Here is a 17,005-nt window from a genome sequence, read left to right on the forward strand (position 1 = left end):
GGTATCCCCCTACAGGGATTATATGATCCATCATCAACACATAGCATATCATGCAGTACAAAGCCATACCAAATTACACATACTATTTCAATGTTTTGATGCTATGCTTGTCTTACACTATTGGTTTGTGTTATTTTTATTTAAATACTAGTTGTAATGTGGGCGGTTTTTTCCATCAAGCAGTACGGGATCCAATGGACTAATATTTTGATGCTATGTTTGTTTTACAATAGTATCTTTGTCATTTTTTATTAGTTTGCATAAATAATTTGATGTTATGTTTGTCTTGCAATAATTTGCTATTTTTTCTTAAATATTAATTTTTAATATTTTATCAATAAAATAAAAATTTATTTAAAAAAATTATCACCATTTTTTGTTAAAATTAATATTTATTGGTTAATATTCAATTGTTGATGTATTTTTTCCAATATATTTATCATATAAATTATAAAAATTAGACTAATCCATACCACGTGTATAGAATGCCACTATAGGTGTGGATTAAACCAATCCACACACACTGTCCACAGTTCAAAACAACTATGGATTGTTGTGTGATATGGTTTGGTCCTTGCCACACTAGTGTGGTGTGGACCAGTCCACACCCACCAATTTTTCATCCATGTTACAAAACACCCACTAATATTGATCCCTTTTGCCTACTTTATATGATCATCACCATTGTAGTGGCAGGGGTAGTTCCTATGTCAACCCCATTAATGCAAACTAGGTCATCGACATCATCCTTTATGATTAGTTTGCAAGGAGTACAAATACAAATATGTAGAGTGCAAAACCTTGTATTTTGTATGTATTTGCAATATACACAATTGTATTTGTACTCTTTTCAAACTAAGACTTAAGGACTGCTTTGCGTCATACTTATTACTTTGAGCATTTGGGGGACAAGTAGATTTAGCGACAAGATGGCCATTTGTGGATTGGCTTAATGTGGGAGAAGGTGGGATGGCCACTGGTTTGGTCAGTGGTTATGGTGGAGGAGAGAGAGAGAGAGTATAGGAAGAAGAAGAAGAAGAAGAAGAGAGGTGGCTCCATTGTTGCTCTGGTTCTTAGTCGGGAGGAGAGATGAATTGTAAATAATGATTTTATTCTTTTTTTTTTATGTTTTTCCATATTTTATGTAATATATACTAGGACAAAAGAACTAGATTATTTTTATTTTGTTAATAATTTAGTATTAATTAATTATTAAATAAAATAATTATTTTTGTTTTTATTTTTGGTCATATGTGAACATGTGTGAATTTTAAGTAGGACCCACTTATATATTCTTTTTTACATTTATTAATTTATACATTAAATAGTTTTTATTTAATTATTGGTAATGTGTAAGATTTAACATGTTGGACTTTCAAGTGGGACCCACTTTTAATTTTTCAGATTTTTTTACTTAAACAATACCATGTTACCATTTCGTATTATTTTATTCATTGTTTAACAAATCTCTTAAAGATGTCTCTAACATCATGTATTTTTGCCTAATGTTGGCATTTCCGGCTTAGTTTAAGGTCCAAAATGGCCCTTTTAATTCTTTAGGGTAAAAAATGGTTTTTTTGGCATAGTCGGGGGTTGTGTGGAATTTTTAATTTGGCCGCTTTGTAATTGTAAGGACAAAAATATAATTTGAACAATCACTTTTCTCATAATTCAAACTACTCTCATTATATATTGTATTTAAGGTTGTGTTTGATTGCAATGCACAAACAAATGTGTATTTTGCATAATTATCTTCTTTTTGGTTCATGAATGCAAATTGGGTTCACATTTTTAATTGTTTTTGTAATCATTTTGTTTGTTTGAAATCAATGCAAAGTGTGGGCCCCATCATTAAATGCTCCACCTACCTATGCTCCAATTCCTTAAACTTTGGTGAAAAAGCAAAATTATCATAAGAGCACAAAATTGTATAAAAAAAAATAGGTATAGTAATATCTCTCCTGAGTACAAAAATGCTAAAAAATACATTTTTTTATCTCTTAATCATTACTTTTTTACTTGTCAAACAAATGCTCGCAAACACAAACTAGGGTACATATATACACCGGTTTGACGTTTGTATTGCAAACAAACAAAGACTAAGTATTAACTTCTATCAACATTCATTTAATCATTTTCTTGACTAGAATACCCCTATTTTTTAATTTGGCACCTCTCTAATAATGATGGCACAAAATGTAATTTGGACTACTACATTTCTCCTCATTCAATTCCTTTTAATTGAATCCTATATTAATTGACCATATTAAAGGAAAATAAGTGTGACAAAAAATAATTGTTTTTATTGATGATAGAAATAAAACACAAATTTAAAACCAACCCAAAAATGAGTTGTTTTACTTCTTGGTGGCAAGTCAACAATTCAACCTTTTGGGTCAAATGCGTCAACCCATTGTATGTTATAATTAAATAATAATAAAAATTAAAAATGTGAAAAATACAAAAAGTATAAAATATGAAAAATTTTATAAAAAAAACATTTGGACACATCTCTAATATCATATATTGATCATATTAAACAAAAATGTGTAACAAATAAGAATAATTCTTATAACCATAAAAATATAACAAATCATCGCATAGAAAGCCACTCTTAATATGCTAATTATAATTGTTCCCATCCTACCCACATAACACCATTCCATGTATTGGGAACATCTCCCCATAAATGATGAGGGAAATATTTTTGATGTTCAGCTGTAATATCGTGTGGGTAGAGATGTGGGAGCAACTTGTGGGTAGCATATCCAAGCCCTTTGAACTGCAATGCATGCTCCTTAAACCTCACTAGTATTTGCAAAGGTGGAAAATATAATGGTTCAGCCGGGGCACCAAGTCATGTGGCATTGTTGTTAAGTTCAATTAAATAGGAATTGTCCTATAATGGACCGGAATTAATGATTCAGATCTAGGGCTGTCAATGGTCAAGATCTGACTTGATTGATCCAAACCAATTGGATGGGTTAATTTTGAGTTCCGATATATTGTCCCGATTATTATCGGTTTAGAATCGGTTTCATCTAGTCCTTAACCAATTCAGACCCGACCCTTTATATAGGGTATAATATATGAAATAAATTAATATATATGTATATATAATATTTAATGTATTTATTTATTATAATCGGATTCTGAGTCTAAAAATTACATACCCTATTAATTACAGTTCAATTCCAGGCCCTTATTATCTAATGTCAGATCGGTTAAAGTTCTAGATAGACCCGACCCATTTGACAACCTTATAATCATATCCTACTTTGTAATTTTGGTAGCCAAGATCCACTACTTTCTTTGGATGATTGGTTTGCTCTCTTTTGTTGACATCATATCGTGGGGCTCAGTGGTGAAAAAGCGTGAGAAGTGAGCAGAGTCACAGACTCACAGTCAAAACAGGGTTGATGGACTATTTTGCTTTGTGGAGGCCAGAGTGAAAGCAGTAGAAACACTATTCTGATGGGGTCTATTAGTAATTTCCTTGGAATCGTCATGGGTTGTTGGACTTGGACTTGGTCTTGGATGGTGGACCCCAAATGTCTGCATTGGGTACACGTGTTAACGTTTTTTACATCAAATTGCCCATACAAGCCATATTTGTAAATTTCAGACATAAAAAAACGAATGGTATTTTCAGTCTACAATGAGGCTATTCTGGTCAAAAGCTTATTCGTCTATATCAGCAAATAGCAACTTCTTCACAACTCACAAGGCTTACCGTTTCCCACCAACACAGTTCCCCAAGGAAAAGGCGAGCTCGAATGTTGAACGCCAGGACCTCTCAGTATCCCCTTTTTACCCTCCAATCTTACCAAAATTTCGCCTCTCGCTTAAAAAAGTCTTTAGCCATAGCAAGCCTGATTTCTATGCAACCGCAGGACTGACATGCCCGTTGAAAGTTTAGATTGACCAAACTACCCTCTGACATTTCCAAAGTAAACGGCGGGGCGGCGTGTATCGCGGCCAGTGTCTGCTCTCAGCATCGAAAGTAAAAAGAATTTAAAATTAAAATTTGGGTCGTTTAGAATAAAAAGGAAATTAAGGGCATTTTAGTCCTTTGGTTTCTGAATAAACAAATCTCCTCCTGCACTCTGCCCAACGCTCATTGTCTGTGTACGTCTCAAAACTGTTATTCTGCGCTGCTCGGGTGCTCTCTCCATCTCCCACCCAAGACAAGAGTGACCCAACTCAGCTGCATTTTGGAGCAACAGTGCGCCTAAAAGAGCCTCACAGAAAAAGAGGGCAAATCGCCATTGTTTTCGTGGTTTTGTTTAACAAGAGCTACACCAGCATTGCGAAGAAAAAAATAATGGAGTAGTGGTTGAATTTGTAGTGCCAAAAACAGTACCTTTTCCAGCAAACGAAGAAGGAAAGGTTAAAAGAGCCAAGACAGGATTTAGAGGAAAACAGAGAAAGAGACAAAAGGACTCACCCCATCTTCGCTTCGATACTAGGGAGAAACATCAATGTGGAGAAAGATGCTCACTTGTTTCTGAATGGAGGTTCACTGGTAAAAATAGTAGCTTTTGCATCAAACATACTAGGAGAGGTGAAACCTTACAAGATACAACAAACTCATAGAGATACAGCAAAAAGATGAGAAGCTCTGTTGCTCATCGTGTTTCAAAAGGCAAAAGTGGTTTTTCCTCCAACCAAAGTAGAACAAAGAATGGACCCGTAGATGTTGTAGAAGAAAGCAAGCACTAATTTCTGTCCAACTTCGAAAGAGAAATAGCTACGAGAATAGGAAACCCAATTGCAAATTTGACTGAAAAGTTAACAATAGAGCAATTTTTGTTTAAAATGGGGGAGTAAAGAAGAAGAAGAAGAAGAAGAAGAAGAAGAAGAAGAAGAAGATGGGTTGCTGTTACTCAAGAGTGGAGAAAGAAGAAATGGTCTCGCGTTGCAGGGCTCGAAGAAGATACATGAAGCAGTTTGTGAAGGCCAGACAAGCCTTCTCTGCAGCACACACGTTATATCTTCGATCCCTCCGAGGCACCGGTTCTGCTCTGCTGCAGTTCGCTAACGCCGAAACCAGTCTCCACCGTCATCACGATCCCCAACACCGCCTGCCCCCTATTCTTCCTTCGCCACCACTCCCACCGCCAACTCCGCCGCCTCCACCACCACCTATGAGCCCGAGTTCCGATAACTGGACTTCCGTCACTGCCTCTCCTGCTCTACCTCCTCCACCTCCACCGCCACCTTCAAGTTGGGATTTTTGGGACCCATTTGCTCCCACTTCGTCAAGATCCGTCACTGAAGAGGAATGGGAAGCCACCACAACCGCATCTGAGGTCCCCGTTCCTACGGCTGGGGCCAGCGTAGCTGCTCCGCCTTCTGTTGTCAGTGTGTATTCAAAAGATACCAAGAGCGAACTTGCCATGGTGGTCTCGAAGAACAGTAAAGATCTCGTTGAGATTATTAAAGAGCTTGATGAGTATTTCCTCAAGGCATCTGACGCTGGAGGCCATGTTTCATTGCTCTTAGAAGTACCACATTATGGTTTTGCTGCTCAGAAAACGACAGGCAAGCATCCTTTCGCTACTGGGCATATGATTTTGCTCCAATCTCTGCACTGTTTCTAGCGAATTTATTTTTTCTTTTTGAGGTTTATTTGCAGGGAAGGTTTATAACTACGGAAGGAGTCTGAGTCCATTGATATGGACAAGGGGTTCAAATTCGAAATCAAGCAGTTTCAGTAGGTTGGGTGAGGAAATAATTGGAGTTGATATTGGTAGTGGAGGTTTTCCCAGTACCAGTCACTCTTCCACCGTAGAAAGGCTCTACGCTTGGGAGAAAAAACTTTACCAGGAGGTCAAGGTACTTATCGCATCTCATCTCTGTTACCCAAAATCTTTTGCGTTTTTCTTGGTCCCTTCAGCATTTACCCTCTTTCTCTCTCCATGACCATGTTGTTTCTTCCTGAGTTTCTTATCTGCCCGTGTAGAGAAGTTGCAATAACGGAATAACCCACGATTCCTTCTTTTAGTCGTAGGCATTGACTTCCTTTTCTGTTCTATTCTTAGCTCTCAAATGACCTACAATACTTATTAGTCAACCTACACTGGCTTTGAAATTTCAATCCATAAATATTTTCGCCTGTTTATTTATTTATTGTTTTCTGTCATAGAATGCTGAGACTATTAAGATTGAGCACAAGAAGAGGGTGGCCGAGCTTAGGAAGCAAGAGGTAAAAGGGAGAGACTATGTGAAGATTGAGAAGAGCAAGAAAGACATTGAGAAGTTGGAGTCAAGAATGGCTGTGTCTTCTCAGGCCATAGAATCTTCGTCTGCTGAAATTGCCAGACTGAGGGAGACAGAACTCTATCCGCAACTCCTTGAATTAGTGAAAGGGTCCTTCTTTTTAACTTCATTCCTGGTTTGGTTGCATTGACCTAAATTCACTTTGTGAGATTAAAAATAACAAAAAGGAAAATTATCTCCAGACTTGAGAAATCATAAAGCTAAATGGGGGCATCGAATCAGAAAGATTGACTCAGTCAAGGTCAACTGAGACATTTTAGGTCAAAAGATATCACAACCCAGTACAGAACTTGCTTTAAGCAGCTTGATTACTTGATTAGCATTTCTTGTTCAGGCCTTGCATATTTTGCTGTAAATACTTGGTGTTTGTCAGTTCAGTTGATAATCCACCTTACTGCACACTTATCATACTGCAAATATCTATGATATGCTGACTTCATCTATATAAGGCCCTTTAGTAGTATTACAAAGCAATATTTTGGCCAAGGTGGGAAGGGATAAATTATTTCTTCACTATTCTATGCCTTTCCTGATAAGCAAGGTTTCAGGCTGGGGTGTGACAATAGTGACCGCTGTATCGAAGGGCCTGACCCCTTTTGACTCATTTTCTATTTTACCTAAAAAGAGTTTTACTTTTTTGTCAAAATCCAAGCTTCTTAAGTTTCGATTTTGAAAACCTAAAATGCAAACCCAATCACTTTAGGCATCAAAAAGAAAATGGGCCCCAAAAAGGATGAGGCCCTATGGTCATAATTCCCACACAGGGAATTGGGAAAATTCATATAATGATTTAAGTCAAAGATGTGTAGCCTTGGTTCCATGGGGCTACACCCCCCATCAACCCTGGTGAGGGTGGAATCAATCCCAAGTCTCTGCTACAACCAGCCAGAACTGTGGTATAAACAATGTTGGAAAGAAACTTAGGGTTTATGATACTACCAAAGATTCAGTGGTTTAAAAGGCGCGCCTAGGTGTACAAGCAAGGTGCATTATAGGGTAGGCGCCTTGCCCAGGTCCTAGGCACAGCCCTTTCAAAAGGTGCACACTTGGTGTGCCTTGCGCCTCAACCCCGATATGCGGACCCCCGTGCCACACCCCTCAAGGCCAGCCCAAACAAGTTTATGTTAGGGTCTTAAATTCTTAGTTTTCACACAAAAAATAATGATTTTATAGCTTTAATTGTTTTTTAAGAAGATATTTTATTAGGATGAATGAATGAGCAACAACATATTAGGAATGTAATATGTCACATTAGCTACTTGAAGTAATGTAATTGAAAAGAAAAGAGATTGTGGGTTTTACTTGAAAATGTTTTATATGTTTGATTTCATTTTTAAATTCTCATTTGAATATGCTGTATATATTATGTTTATGTATTTTAATTTTAGATAATATATTTTTTAAAACATTTATTTTAAAATTTAAGTTTGTATTTTTTATTAATATTATGTTTAATATTTTTTATTTTTTTATTCTTTTGTCTTTTTTTTTTTACGTTTAAGCTTTGTTTTTGTATTTTTGCACCTTGCGCCTCAGGCGCAAATTGACCCCTGCACCTTGTGCTTTTATAACACTGCAAAGATTCCAATTCTAATTTTATGATTGAATCTTTTCTGAAAGAATTTTACAGTTTTGTTTGAAACTTACAACTTAACTGATTCATGTGATTTCAAATCAAATGTTATTAAAAAAATGTGATTCAATTATTCAAATCAATTGCAAGGTGCCAACTAGCTGGTTGTAGTGGAGCTTGGGATCGAATCCCACTTGCACCAGGTTTAGATCAATTTTCATCATATATGGGTTGACTAATGTGAGTTACTTGACTTTTGAAATCAAACTTGATTTTATATAGTGCTTTGTGTACAAATGGTAAACTTCATTCCACATATATGGTGGACGTAGTTTCAATATGGTTATGACTTTCAGAATATTAAAAAATGATTTTTCAGAGCATTGATTATAATACTAACAGCAAATATGCCATTACTGAGGCACAGTATATGCATCATGCTTATATTGAAGCCTCGTGCAACACAGCATGCTTATATTGAGGCACAGTATAATTTGCCATTCCTATGTTTTGATCTTACTCTTTCTTAGTAACTATTTTCTGTGTCAGCCGGCCCTATCTTCCTCAAAAAGAAAAATCCTACTGATGCTAACATGGTAACCAATTCACAACCTATCTTGAGTCACTAGATGCGCTTTAGGGGGTGTTCTTTTTTTGGATTTTGAGAGGGGGAAAGTTGGTGAATGGGATTTTGATTCCCATTACCAAGAATCCCATGTTCTTTTTTCAGATTTATATGGGGACCAGGGAAAGTTTATTTTTCTGGATATCACTTACCCCCCATCTCCTAGGTGGGTAAATAATTTTCCCACCTAGGGGAAAGCTGCCAACACTTGAATTGGACAAAAATGTCTATTTTAATAATGGAATTTTATGAATAAAATGATCATTGCCTTATTTACATTAGAAATAAAAGAACATGGGTAAATGCAATTATACGGGTAAGTGTTTTCCAGGAAAAACTTGCCCAAGTAACTGCATTTACCCAGGTAAATAACTTACCGAAAAGTGAATGAGGCCTTAGTGTATGGTTGTGTTGAAAAGAATCATGTGTTTTGATCAAAGAACCTGTATGCATTTTCACTAATTTCCCTCCCTACCAAAGACAATCAATAAAGGGCAGCCCAGTGCACAATGCTCCTGCCAATATGGGGTCTGGAGAGGGACACATGTACACAACCTTACCCCTGCACATACAGAGAGTGTTTCCAAAACCAAAGGCAATCAATAAAAACCAAAAATTATGAGAACAATAAAAAAACAAAAATTATGAGAGCTAGGTAAGTTTGCTATTTAACTATGATTAGCTCTATAAACAGCCAACATGCCTGTACTCCTGGGGCATGTTATGGGGTGTTGATTCAGGACCTTCAGTTTGATAGTTCTTCCCTGTGGTTGGTAACTTAAGCCAGTACCTTTTTTCTTTTCTAGAACCAAATATTTGGTTTGATAGAAAGTAAGAGAGAAATAGAGAGAGTTCCTAAGAACTTTAAAATTCCTTAAGAGCTTTCCCTATTTCTCTCGTTTTCTATGAAACCAAATATGACCTAAATGTTATTATCATCTGGGAAGAAAAAACAACTTTATACAACCACATCTATGGGTCTGTCATTTGTAAACAGCTGTAATGGGCCTAATGACATGCATGGTTTTAAACTAATTATATAAATTCTGTATTTGCAGATTGATGTGCATGTGGAGAAGCATGTACGAGTGCAACCAAGTTCAAACTCACATAGTTCAGCAGTTGAAGTTCCTTAATACTCCCATTACAACTACATATGCCACCTCTGAGATTCTTCGTCAATCAACTCTCCAGCTTGAGCTTGAGGTTCAACAGTGGTACTCAGCTTTCTGCAACCTCATTCAAACCCAAAGAGATTACATCCATTCCCTCACGGGATGGCTCCGTCTCAGTCTCTTCCAGTTCAACACTGACTTTCTAACCAAAACCAAACAGAACTCAGCAATCTACTGTCTCTGTGAAGATTGGCAGCTTGAGGTGGACAGAATTCCAGATAAAGTGGCATCTGAAGGGATAAAAGGCCTCTTAACAGTAATTCATGCAGTTGTGGCTCAGCAGGCAGAAGAGCAGAGACAAAAGAAGAAGTCAGAGGCTGCATTTAAAGAGCTTGAGAAGAAGGTAGTTCAACTTAGATCTTTAGAGTGCAAGTATGGCCCATTTTCCATACTTGAAACATCACGAACATCAAGACACAGGGACCCAGTTGCAGAGAAGCGAGCAAAGGTGGAGATTCTGCGATCCAAAGCTGAAGAGGAGAAGACAAAGCATGAGAAATTGGTGGGTGTGACGAGGGCAATGACACTGAACAACCTGCAAATGGGGTTTCCAAATGTCTTCCAGGCAATGACTGGTTTTTCCAGTGTATGCATACAGTCCTTTGAATCAGTGTCTAATAAGTCCAAGAGCAATGATCAAGGCAATGAACTGAAGAGGATACTACCGTAAGTAATGGCCTGTACCTCTATGTTATTATCCATGTGATGGGACTCTGTATATATGTGCATCCCCATTGTGAAATGGAACCCAGAAGCTTAACATCACGTCGGTGGTAGGATTCCATTGAAAAGTGGTGATAAACTAAAAGTTTGAGAGATGAAAAGTGGCAATCGTTGGGTTGCAATGTATGCAAGGAAATGTAAGGAGTTTGCTTTGGGTTTCATACTAACCAGTGACTAGCTTTTTCATGTTACATAAGACCCATTTCCATTGGGGTGTAAGGCTGTTCCTTGTTTTGATATGTTTGATTTTCAAGAGAAGTTTTCACAGGTATTTGCAATGGGATATATTGCTTGTTATGCAGTCTCCGAGTCACTTTCGATCCAAACTTTCCCTAACCACTTTGGACCGTCAGTAGCAATTCATGAGCCAGGAGCATTTTATTATAAATCAGGAAATATCCCTTTAGGCTGCGTTTGTTTTAGGTGTAAATTCACTTCTACACCTTGAAAAAGGTGGTGCCGGTTCAGTGATCGATGGAAAATGGAAACAGGTGGATTTGAATTTTTATGCTGATGACATTTGATTGTCACGGTGTAAAAGTGAAGCTTCCCACTCTTTCTGCCCTGAAACTCTCCCTTCCATTGAATCCGGTCGGATTCCGAAGTACCCAGATGAAGGCTTCTATTTTTTCTCTGAAATGTCCTCTTCCTCCAGCCTCTGGCAGAGATCCAAACGCCTTCTCCACCCATGCCGCGACTATAGTTGCTGCCTCTGCAATGATGATGTACTGAAACTCTTGGACTCGAGTTCCAAAACCAGAAAGGTCAAGAAAACTTGAAGAAGTTCCGGTTTCAACCGCAAAACTAGCTCTAGTACCAAACCCACCAGCAGCCCAGAGACCAGCTCAAACGCTCCCATTGGTTGAAACCATTTATGGCAGCAAGATCTGCTCGGAAGGTGTTTGGAAGGCAAGGAAACGGGCCAGATGGAGTTTTACACCAAAGTGGTGCGAGCAGGGACAGTGGAAACGGGCCACATTGATCTTCTGCGCTCTAAAATGGTGGAAATGCCGGTACTATTTGACTATTGCAGCGCTTGAGAAGATGTGCGGGCAAGGACTTTTACACTGAAAACAATGGAGTTTTACATTGATAATTCTCGGTGCAAAATTCACCCTCAGCAGAGTTGTACACTCATTTATGATGTAAAATAACACCTAAAAAAACACGGGGAAATTTGAACCGGGATGTAAAATTTACCCCAATTTTCATTTACACCAAAAACAAACGCCGCCTTATGTGGCTCAAATGACTATATCATATAGCCAGATGAGTAAACGCAGTTGAACTTCAATATCTTTTTCCAAGCTGATCCTGAATCCTGAGATTCACTGTGGAGTCCCTGAGCCGAGTTGGACGCTGGATAGGTTGGAGAAATATTGGCCCAACAGAGATGGATCACGACGACAATCTTATTCAGGGATATCCCCAACTCCCCTTGGCTTGAACGTGGAAGAAGCTTCTTTCAAGCCATTGATTCTACTTTTTTTTTCACCAAGTAAAAACATCAGCTCAGTCCAATTATGCCACGGTTAGGCAGTCGTTTGACAAGAGGGCTTTGACGATGCGATCTTCCTGCTGTCCAGCCAGTCCAGGTCTGGAGTATGGCACCTAGACTTCCCTATGGGCTATGGCCTATGGGGGCCAATTGGCCGAAGCTACATTGTCAATTACCATACCGTAAACAAACAGGATGGCCATCCGAGAACTTGTCTGGGCGGGTATGCCCTTTGTTGGAAAGAGCTTCTTAAACTGGAAGTATAACAAACTTGCAAAAAGATTTCCTGGTCACGCTTGTATATCTAGCAGCTGAATTGGCAGCCCAACAGAATCCCGTTTCCTGATGACAAGTGCCTGTTTTCAACAAGGAATTATCTCACCAATATAAGAAGATATAATTTCAATACCTTTGGCCTTCATGGTCCAAAACAAAATAGATTAAAAGGGTGGACATCGATTCTGGTACTATACAGATGTGCAGAGCGGTCTGAGAAGAGGATTATCCTCCATTCCTCCTAGTTTTGCCTCAATCCCAGCACCACCCAAAAAAAAAATAATGATGTTATAACTTCTGCTGTAAAATAGTATAGAGCTATTATCCTATTAATATTAAACAAAAAAAGACGGCTCAAATATGTTCTCACACCGTGGAAGTCGAGGGAGCATCACACTTGCCTTTCAACCATGTCAATCGCTTATCATTTTTGAGAGATAAGAATGTTTCCCTTGCACTGGAGCTGTCAAATAAATCCAAAGCAGCAAAATAGATGCGGTCACCGATTCCTTGTATCTCATCTAATGCTTTGATGCAATTGCTTATAGAAAATTGCTCACTACTCTGTGTTAATGCTGTTGTCCTCAACTTTGATGCAACAGCTATCTCCAATATAGCTTCTGCAATAACATCATCAATTCCTTTACGGTTTCTTTTGCGGCGACCAGAAGTTGGTGTTGCTGATTGATGTTTGTTCTGGACATCTAACATGTCAATGTGCTCTTCTGACTCTGATGAAGAATCATCCAGTGCAATTGAAGCTGCTCCAGGATCAATTGACATGCTTCCAGTCTCTTGTCCTGGCAACAAACTAGGAGCCCCACCATCCCATACCTGATGGCTCGAGTGGTCATATCCCCCATTGGTCCCAGACTCCGAGAATATTGTGCAAAGCTGTCTGTAAATTGGACAACCATTGTTTCTAATTGTCTCAGCATCTGGGTGTGTCTGCAAGTATGGTTTCTTTATAAGGAATTTACAATGATGGCTGATTACAAAATTAATAATAATAATAATAATAAAAAGAAAGTCACAATAGTACCATAGATTGATAGGACCTCAGATAAATGGTATATCCTACCTGAATGTATTTATCCCACACTTCATCCGTGGCTATCACTGTGCGTCGAGGTTCATCCCAACTGAAGTCACTTTGATCAAGAAGTGATTTGATAGTAACATACTGTCTCCTCAAAACACCATAACGGTTCTTCAATTGCTCCTTATCCCATTTCAATCCCGTTTCTTTATGGAAACCATCACATATACATTTCCACGCTTTTTTCCCAAAAGAATTGTTTGGCCGATTCCCCTTTAAAACCTGCTCGGCCATCAAGTCTGCAAGTATCTTAGTAAGGGATACTGTCCACTTAGCCCTTGACTGATCCTGCTTGGATTGTTGTCTAGTGGACCGACCAGCCATCTACAATGTAACATACCTGCTATTAAGTGGTATCTAAGGTATGCATAACAAATGACTTCTTGTTCAAAGCGAACACCATAATTGCAGAAACCAAATGGCCATGAATCACATATTATATATTTCAAAAATAATATTTCTCTAACAGAAATTATTAATAGATCCTTATCTGATACAATGTTTATACTAAAACAAAACAAGAATATAAAAACAAATAAATCTTGCTGTGTTCCAACTCTTCATGGAAAAAAAAAAAAAAAACTATTAACCCCACAATCCAAATAAATAGACTTCAACAGAAAATACATGAATAGACAGTATCTAATTAAAGACATCCATTATCTAATTAAAGACATCCATGGTTCCCCATGAACCAAGATGCCATCCTTTTTTCATTTACATGAAACCAGTGCTTGATTACCATAAGTTAAGGAAAAGATTTTCCAAATCACCATGAAAAACAAAACTGCAGGCCCATTCGGACAGTTACCAAGGTTCTCTCCATCAACCAACAACATGATATGTCAAGCAGTGAAGACAGGCACGACAAGAACAAATTGAGAGAATGGAAAATAGATGACTAAACTCTCTCTCTCTCTCTCACTCTCTGACACACACACAATCCTTTCCATGATTGGTATCAAGCAGTGAGTCTTCAACAGTTTCCCATAGTGTTCAACCAAACCAGCCAGCAGATTGCAGTCAAAGACCTTAGCAGATGACTATCCAAATTCATCTCCCATGTTGGCATTATAGTGCTCCTGAATGCTCAAGTAAGCACTACCCCCACTGGGCCTCCAGGCTCTCCCACAACATTTCCACATTGACCCATCTCACCAAAACCATTGTGCACAATATCAAAAGATTCAAAACTAAATGATGTAAAATACTATTGTCTTTTCCTGATAATATAATAACATTGTCTTTTAGATATAATGATTTTCTATGTTTTGAGAGGAAAACTAATGTTATTAATGAAGAGAATCTCTATTTTTCCAATGCATATGCATGCTAATTGATATATAAAATTAGGAAACTAACCTACAATTTAGTATATCCTTTGTAAAATTCTATCACCTAGGTAACTAGATGCTCGGCTTACACCTAAAATCACCTAGATACCTTGGCTACAATGCAGTAAAATAGGAAAAAAAAATCTAAGAAAGAACTAAACACAAAACAAAATGATTTTAAATGGTTCAGCAGACCATGTCCACAGGTGGGGAAATCAAAATAAATCCACTATATTAAAGAGAAGATAAATATAAACTTCTTCCCAAGAAGAAAGCACTCCTTTGACACTAACCCCACAAAAAGATCACTGCAACAAAAGCTCAAAAACCCGAAACATAGGATATAAATTGTATAGAACCCCAACTAAGGAATACCTAGTTGAGAACTCAAAAAAACTATTGTATCTAAATAGGTCACTCATAGAGGACACAAATCTCTCACCAAAAAAAACCAAATCAAAAATCATACATTGCAGATGTAAAACAACCCTTTCCCTAAATTCTTAGAGAACCCGATGAGTAGTATAGTTTCCAAATAGAAAACTGCCCAAAGAGATTTATTGACTTGCCTGTTACAAAATCCTAAAAGTTTGTCATATCATCATTATGATACCTCCTTTTAAGACAATGGGGTGGTCCGGAGTGGGGTCCATAGTTGATCTATGCCAATCGAAGCGTGGATAGCATTGGGCTTGGTTTTAATCAGTTAGCAATCCCCTCTTTCTTCAGAATTGTGCAGATTTATGCTGATACCCTAAACATTACCAGGGTGATCCAGTTTCTGTATTTGGTAAAGGTTATGTGATGTTGCATATGTGCTAAAAGAACATTAGCGGGGAGTCAATTTCCCCATTAACAGAGAACCAAGTAAGTCCTTCAAAGGTCAAAAGCATCTTTCTGTTGTCATATTTTTTAGAAAATACACTCGAAATTTAGACTTGAAGAATTGCTGGCAGACAAAGTTTGGACTTTGGAACAAGATTTTATTCAATGATTCTTCTGTCAAGGGCGTTTTTGGCAACCCATATTCCACTTCTAGCCAAAGGCATAGGCCATTTGAGTACATACGAGTTTCTAGTGAGTTTCACTAACCGAGATGCCCCTACCCTACTAGCTACTGAGCCATCTTGATATTACTTACCAGAACTTCAAGTTTTCAATTTCAACCATTCAAAACCAACGCGGAGGCTTTAGAAGCCTCTAGAACAGACTTGAACTCTTCTTGACCTGTTTCGCTTTCAACAAGTCTAATGCGTTATGCTGGAGTTTCACACAGAGTGACTGTCAAGTGGCAACAGGAAACGCTAACTTACAACGTGCATACAATCTATGACCGAAATTTTAAGTCTTCTTCCGAAGATTAATACCATCAAGAGAAACAGTACAGGGTTGGAAATTGAAACGAAAGAAAATGATAAGAGGAAAAATGTGGTCAAAACCCTAAAATTCTTAAACCCTAGCTCAAGGTTCATGGTTAGCAAAGAAACGAAATATCTAAGCACGCGAGAGAGAGAGAAGGGGATCACCTCGAGAGAAACCCGTACTCCTCGGATCGTCGATCGACCGTGGTGCGTTTGTCGACACCAAAATCTCGTTTTTAGATTAAGGCGATAAACCAAAACAAGACCATTTTTCCCCTTTTTTTTGTAATATTCTTTTAGGTAAAGATAAAAGGAGCGCTACTGCGTTGTGTTCCTTTGTTTTCTGTGATGATGGGCTTAGGAATGTGAGAAGTTGGACCATTATTTGGGCTGGACTATAAGGTCCTATATCAGCCAGCTGGGCCTCGTCCAAGATTAGTGATTAAGGCTGGGAAAAATGCTAGTGTATGCATCCTTCTCACCTAAAGCTAAATCCTAGCAAGTCAACGTCTTAATTTTAGACTGGAACAGCCAAATATTAAAGCTCAGTTTGGAAGGAGTATAAATGCAAATATATAGAGTACAAAACCTTATGGGTCCGTTTGGTTTGTAGTTGGAATCAGAATCAGAATCGGAATTAAAATCTTTCAGAATTGGAATTGGAATAGTCCATTCCCATAATTTGTTTGGTTTAAAGAGAAATGGGAATGGGAATTAAAATCAGCAGGAATGGAACTTCAGATGAAGGTATAGCTCATTGCACGATTGAGACAAACTCATACTTAAGACGGATTGCGATGAACTCTGATTAATGAGAACTTGCAATGGAACTTCAGATGTGCACAGTTTTGCGATGAACCCGAGATCATTACAGAATCGTGGGATCACTGTGAACTGGAAATAAATATGGCCTGCACGTGCGACCTTAAGTTACGCGTGTGGTAAAGTGCCACATAGGTTTAGTAAAAGTGCACCCGCTAAATGATAACGTCATTAATGCCACGTCAGTTGAATGGATCACGAAAGGAAGTAATACACTATACACGCGAACTATGAGAA

At 38.0% G+C, this 17,005-nt stretch overlaps 2 protein-coding genes across 6 annotated transcripts; one reads left to right on the forward strand and one right to left on the reverse strand.

The window, feature by feature from the left end:
- Positions 1–4,112: 4,112 nt before the first annotated feature.
- On the forward strand, positions 4,113–10,649 carry LOC148849288 (protein ALTERED PHOSPHATE STARVATION RESPONSE 1-like). The gene is made up of 4 exons (XM_088948960.1): positions 4,113–5,544; positions 5,639–5,838; positions 6,149–6,372; positions 9,539–10,649. The coding sequence occupies exons 1-4, from the start codon at positions 4,872–4,874 to the stop codon at positions 10,323–10,325; spliced, it is 1,884 nt and encodes a 627-aa protein (XP_088805086.1). The 5' UTR covers positions 4,113–4,871; the 3' UTR covers positions 10,326–10,649.
- Positions 10,650–11,425: 776 nt separating this feature from the next.
- On the reverse strand, positions 11,426–16,471 carry LOC148849289 (L10-interacting MYB domain-containing protein-like). 5 transcript variants are annotated; one of them, XR_016100561.1, is made up of 4 exons: positions 16,112–16,306; positions 13,234–13,575; positions 12,286–13,100; positions 11,426–12,218 (listed from the first exon to the last, which is right to left on the reverse strand). XR_016100561.1 is itself a non-coding variant. In XM_088948962.1 (3 exons), the coding sequence occupies exons 2-3, from the start codon at positions 13,573–13,575 to the stop codon at positions 12,519–12,521; spliced, it is 924 nt and encodes a 307-aa protein (XP_088805088.1). In that variant the 5' UTR covers positions 16,112–16,471; the 3' UTR covers positions 12,250–12,518. The 5 variants fall into 5 exon arrangements, 3 of the variants coding, with proteins under 3 accessions (XP_088805088.1, XP_088805089.1, XP_088805090.1); XR_016100562.1 differs by having other exon boundaries at positions 11,426–12,232; positions 12,350–13,100; positions 16,112–16,278; XM_088948962.1 differs by lacking the exon at positions 11,426–12,218 and having other exon boundaries at positions 12,250–13,100; positions 16,112–16,471.
- Between the last annotated feature and the right edge of the window lie 534 nt (positions 16,472–17,005).

The sequence above is a fragment of the Nelumbo lutea genome, chromosome 6, assembly GCF_056320005.1.
Source record: "Nelumbo lutea isolate HS-2025 chromosome 6, American lotus-T2T, whole genome shotgun sequence".
NCBI classification, from domain to species: Eukaryota; Viridiplantae; Streptophyta; class Magnoliopsida; order Proteales; family Nelumbonaceae; genus Nelumbo; species Nelumbo lutea.

Excerpts from the sequence above, each read along its gene's own strand:
- LOC148849288 (XM_088948960.1), top strand. The coding sequence starts at position 4,872 with ATGGGTTGCTGTTACTCAAGAGTGGAGAAAGAAGAAATGGTCTCGCGT. Across the intron at positions 5,839-6,148 it reads AACTTTACCAGGAGGTCAAG|AATGCTGAGACTATTAAGAT; the intron begins GTACTTATCGCA and ends TTTCTGTCATAG. Across the intron at positions 6,373-9,538 it reads CTCCTTGAATTAGTGAAAGG|ATTGATGTGCATGTGGAGAA; the intron begins GTCCTTCTTTTT and ends CTGTATTTGCAG.
- LOC148849289 (XM_088948962.1), bottom strand. The coding sequence starts at position 13,575 with ATGGCTGGTCGGTCCACTAGACAACAATCCAAGCAGGATCAGTCAAGG. Across the intron at positions 13,101-13,233 it reads TGTGGGATAAATACATTCAG|ACACACCCAGATGCTGAGAC; the intron begins GTAGGATATACC and ends CCATACTTGCAG.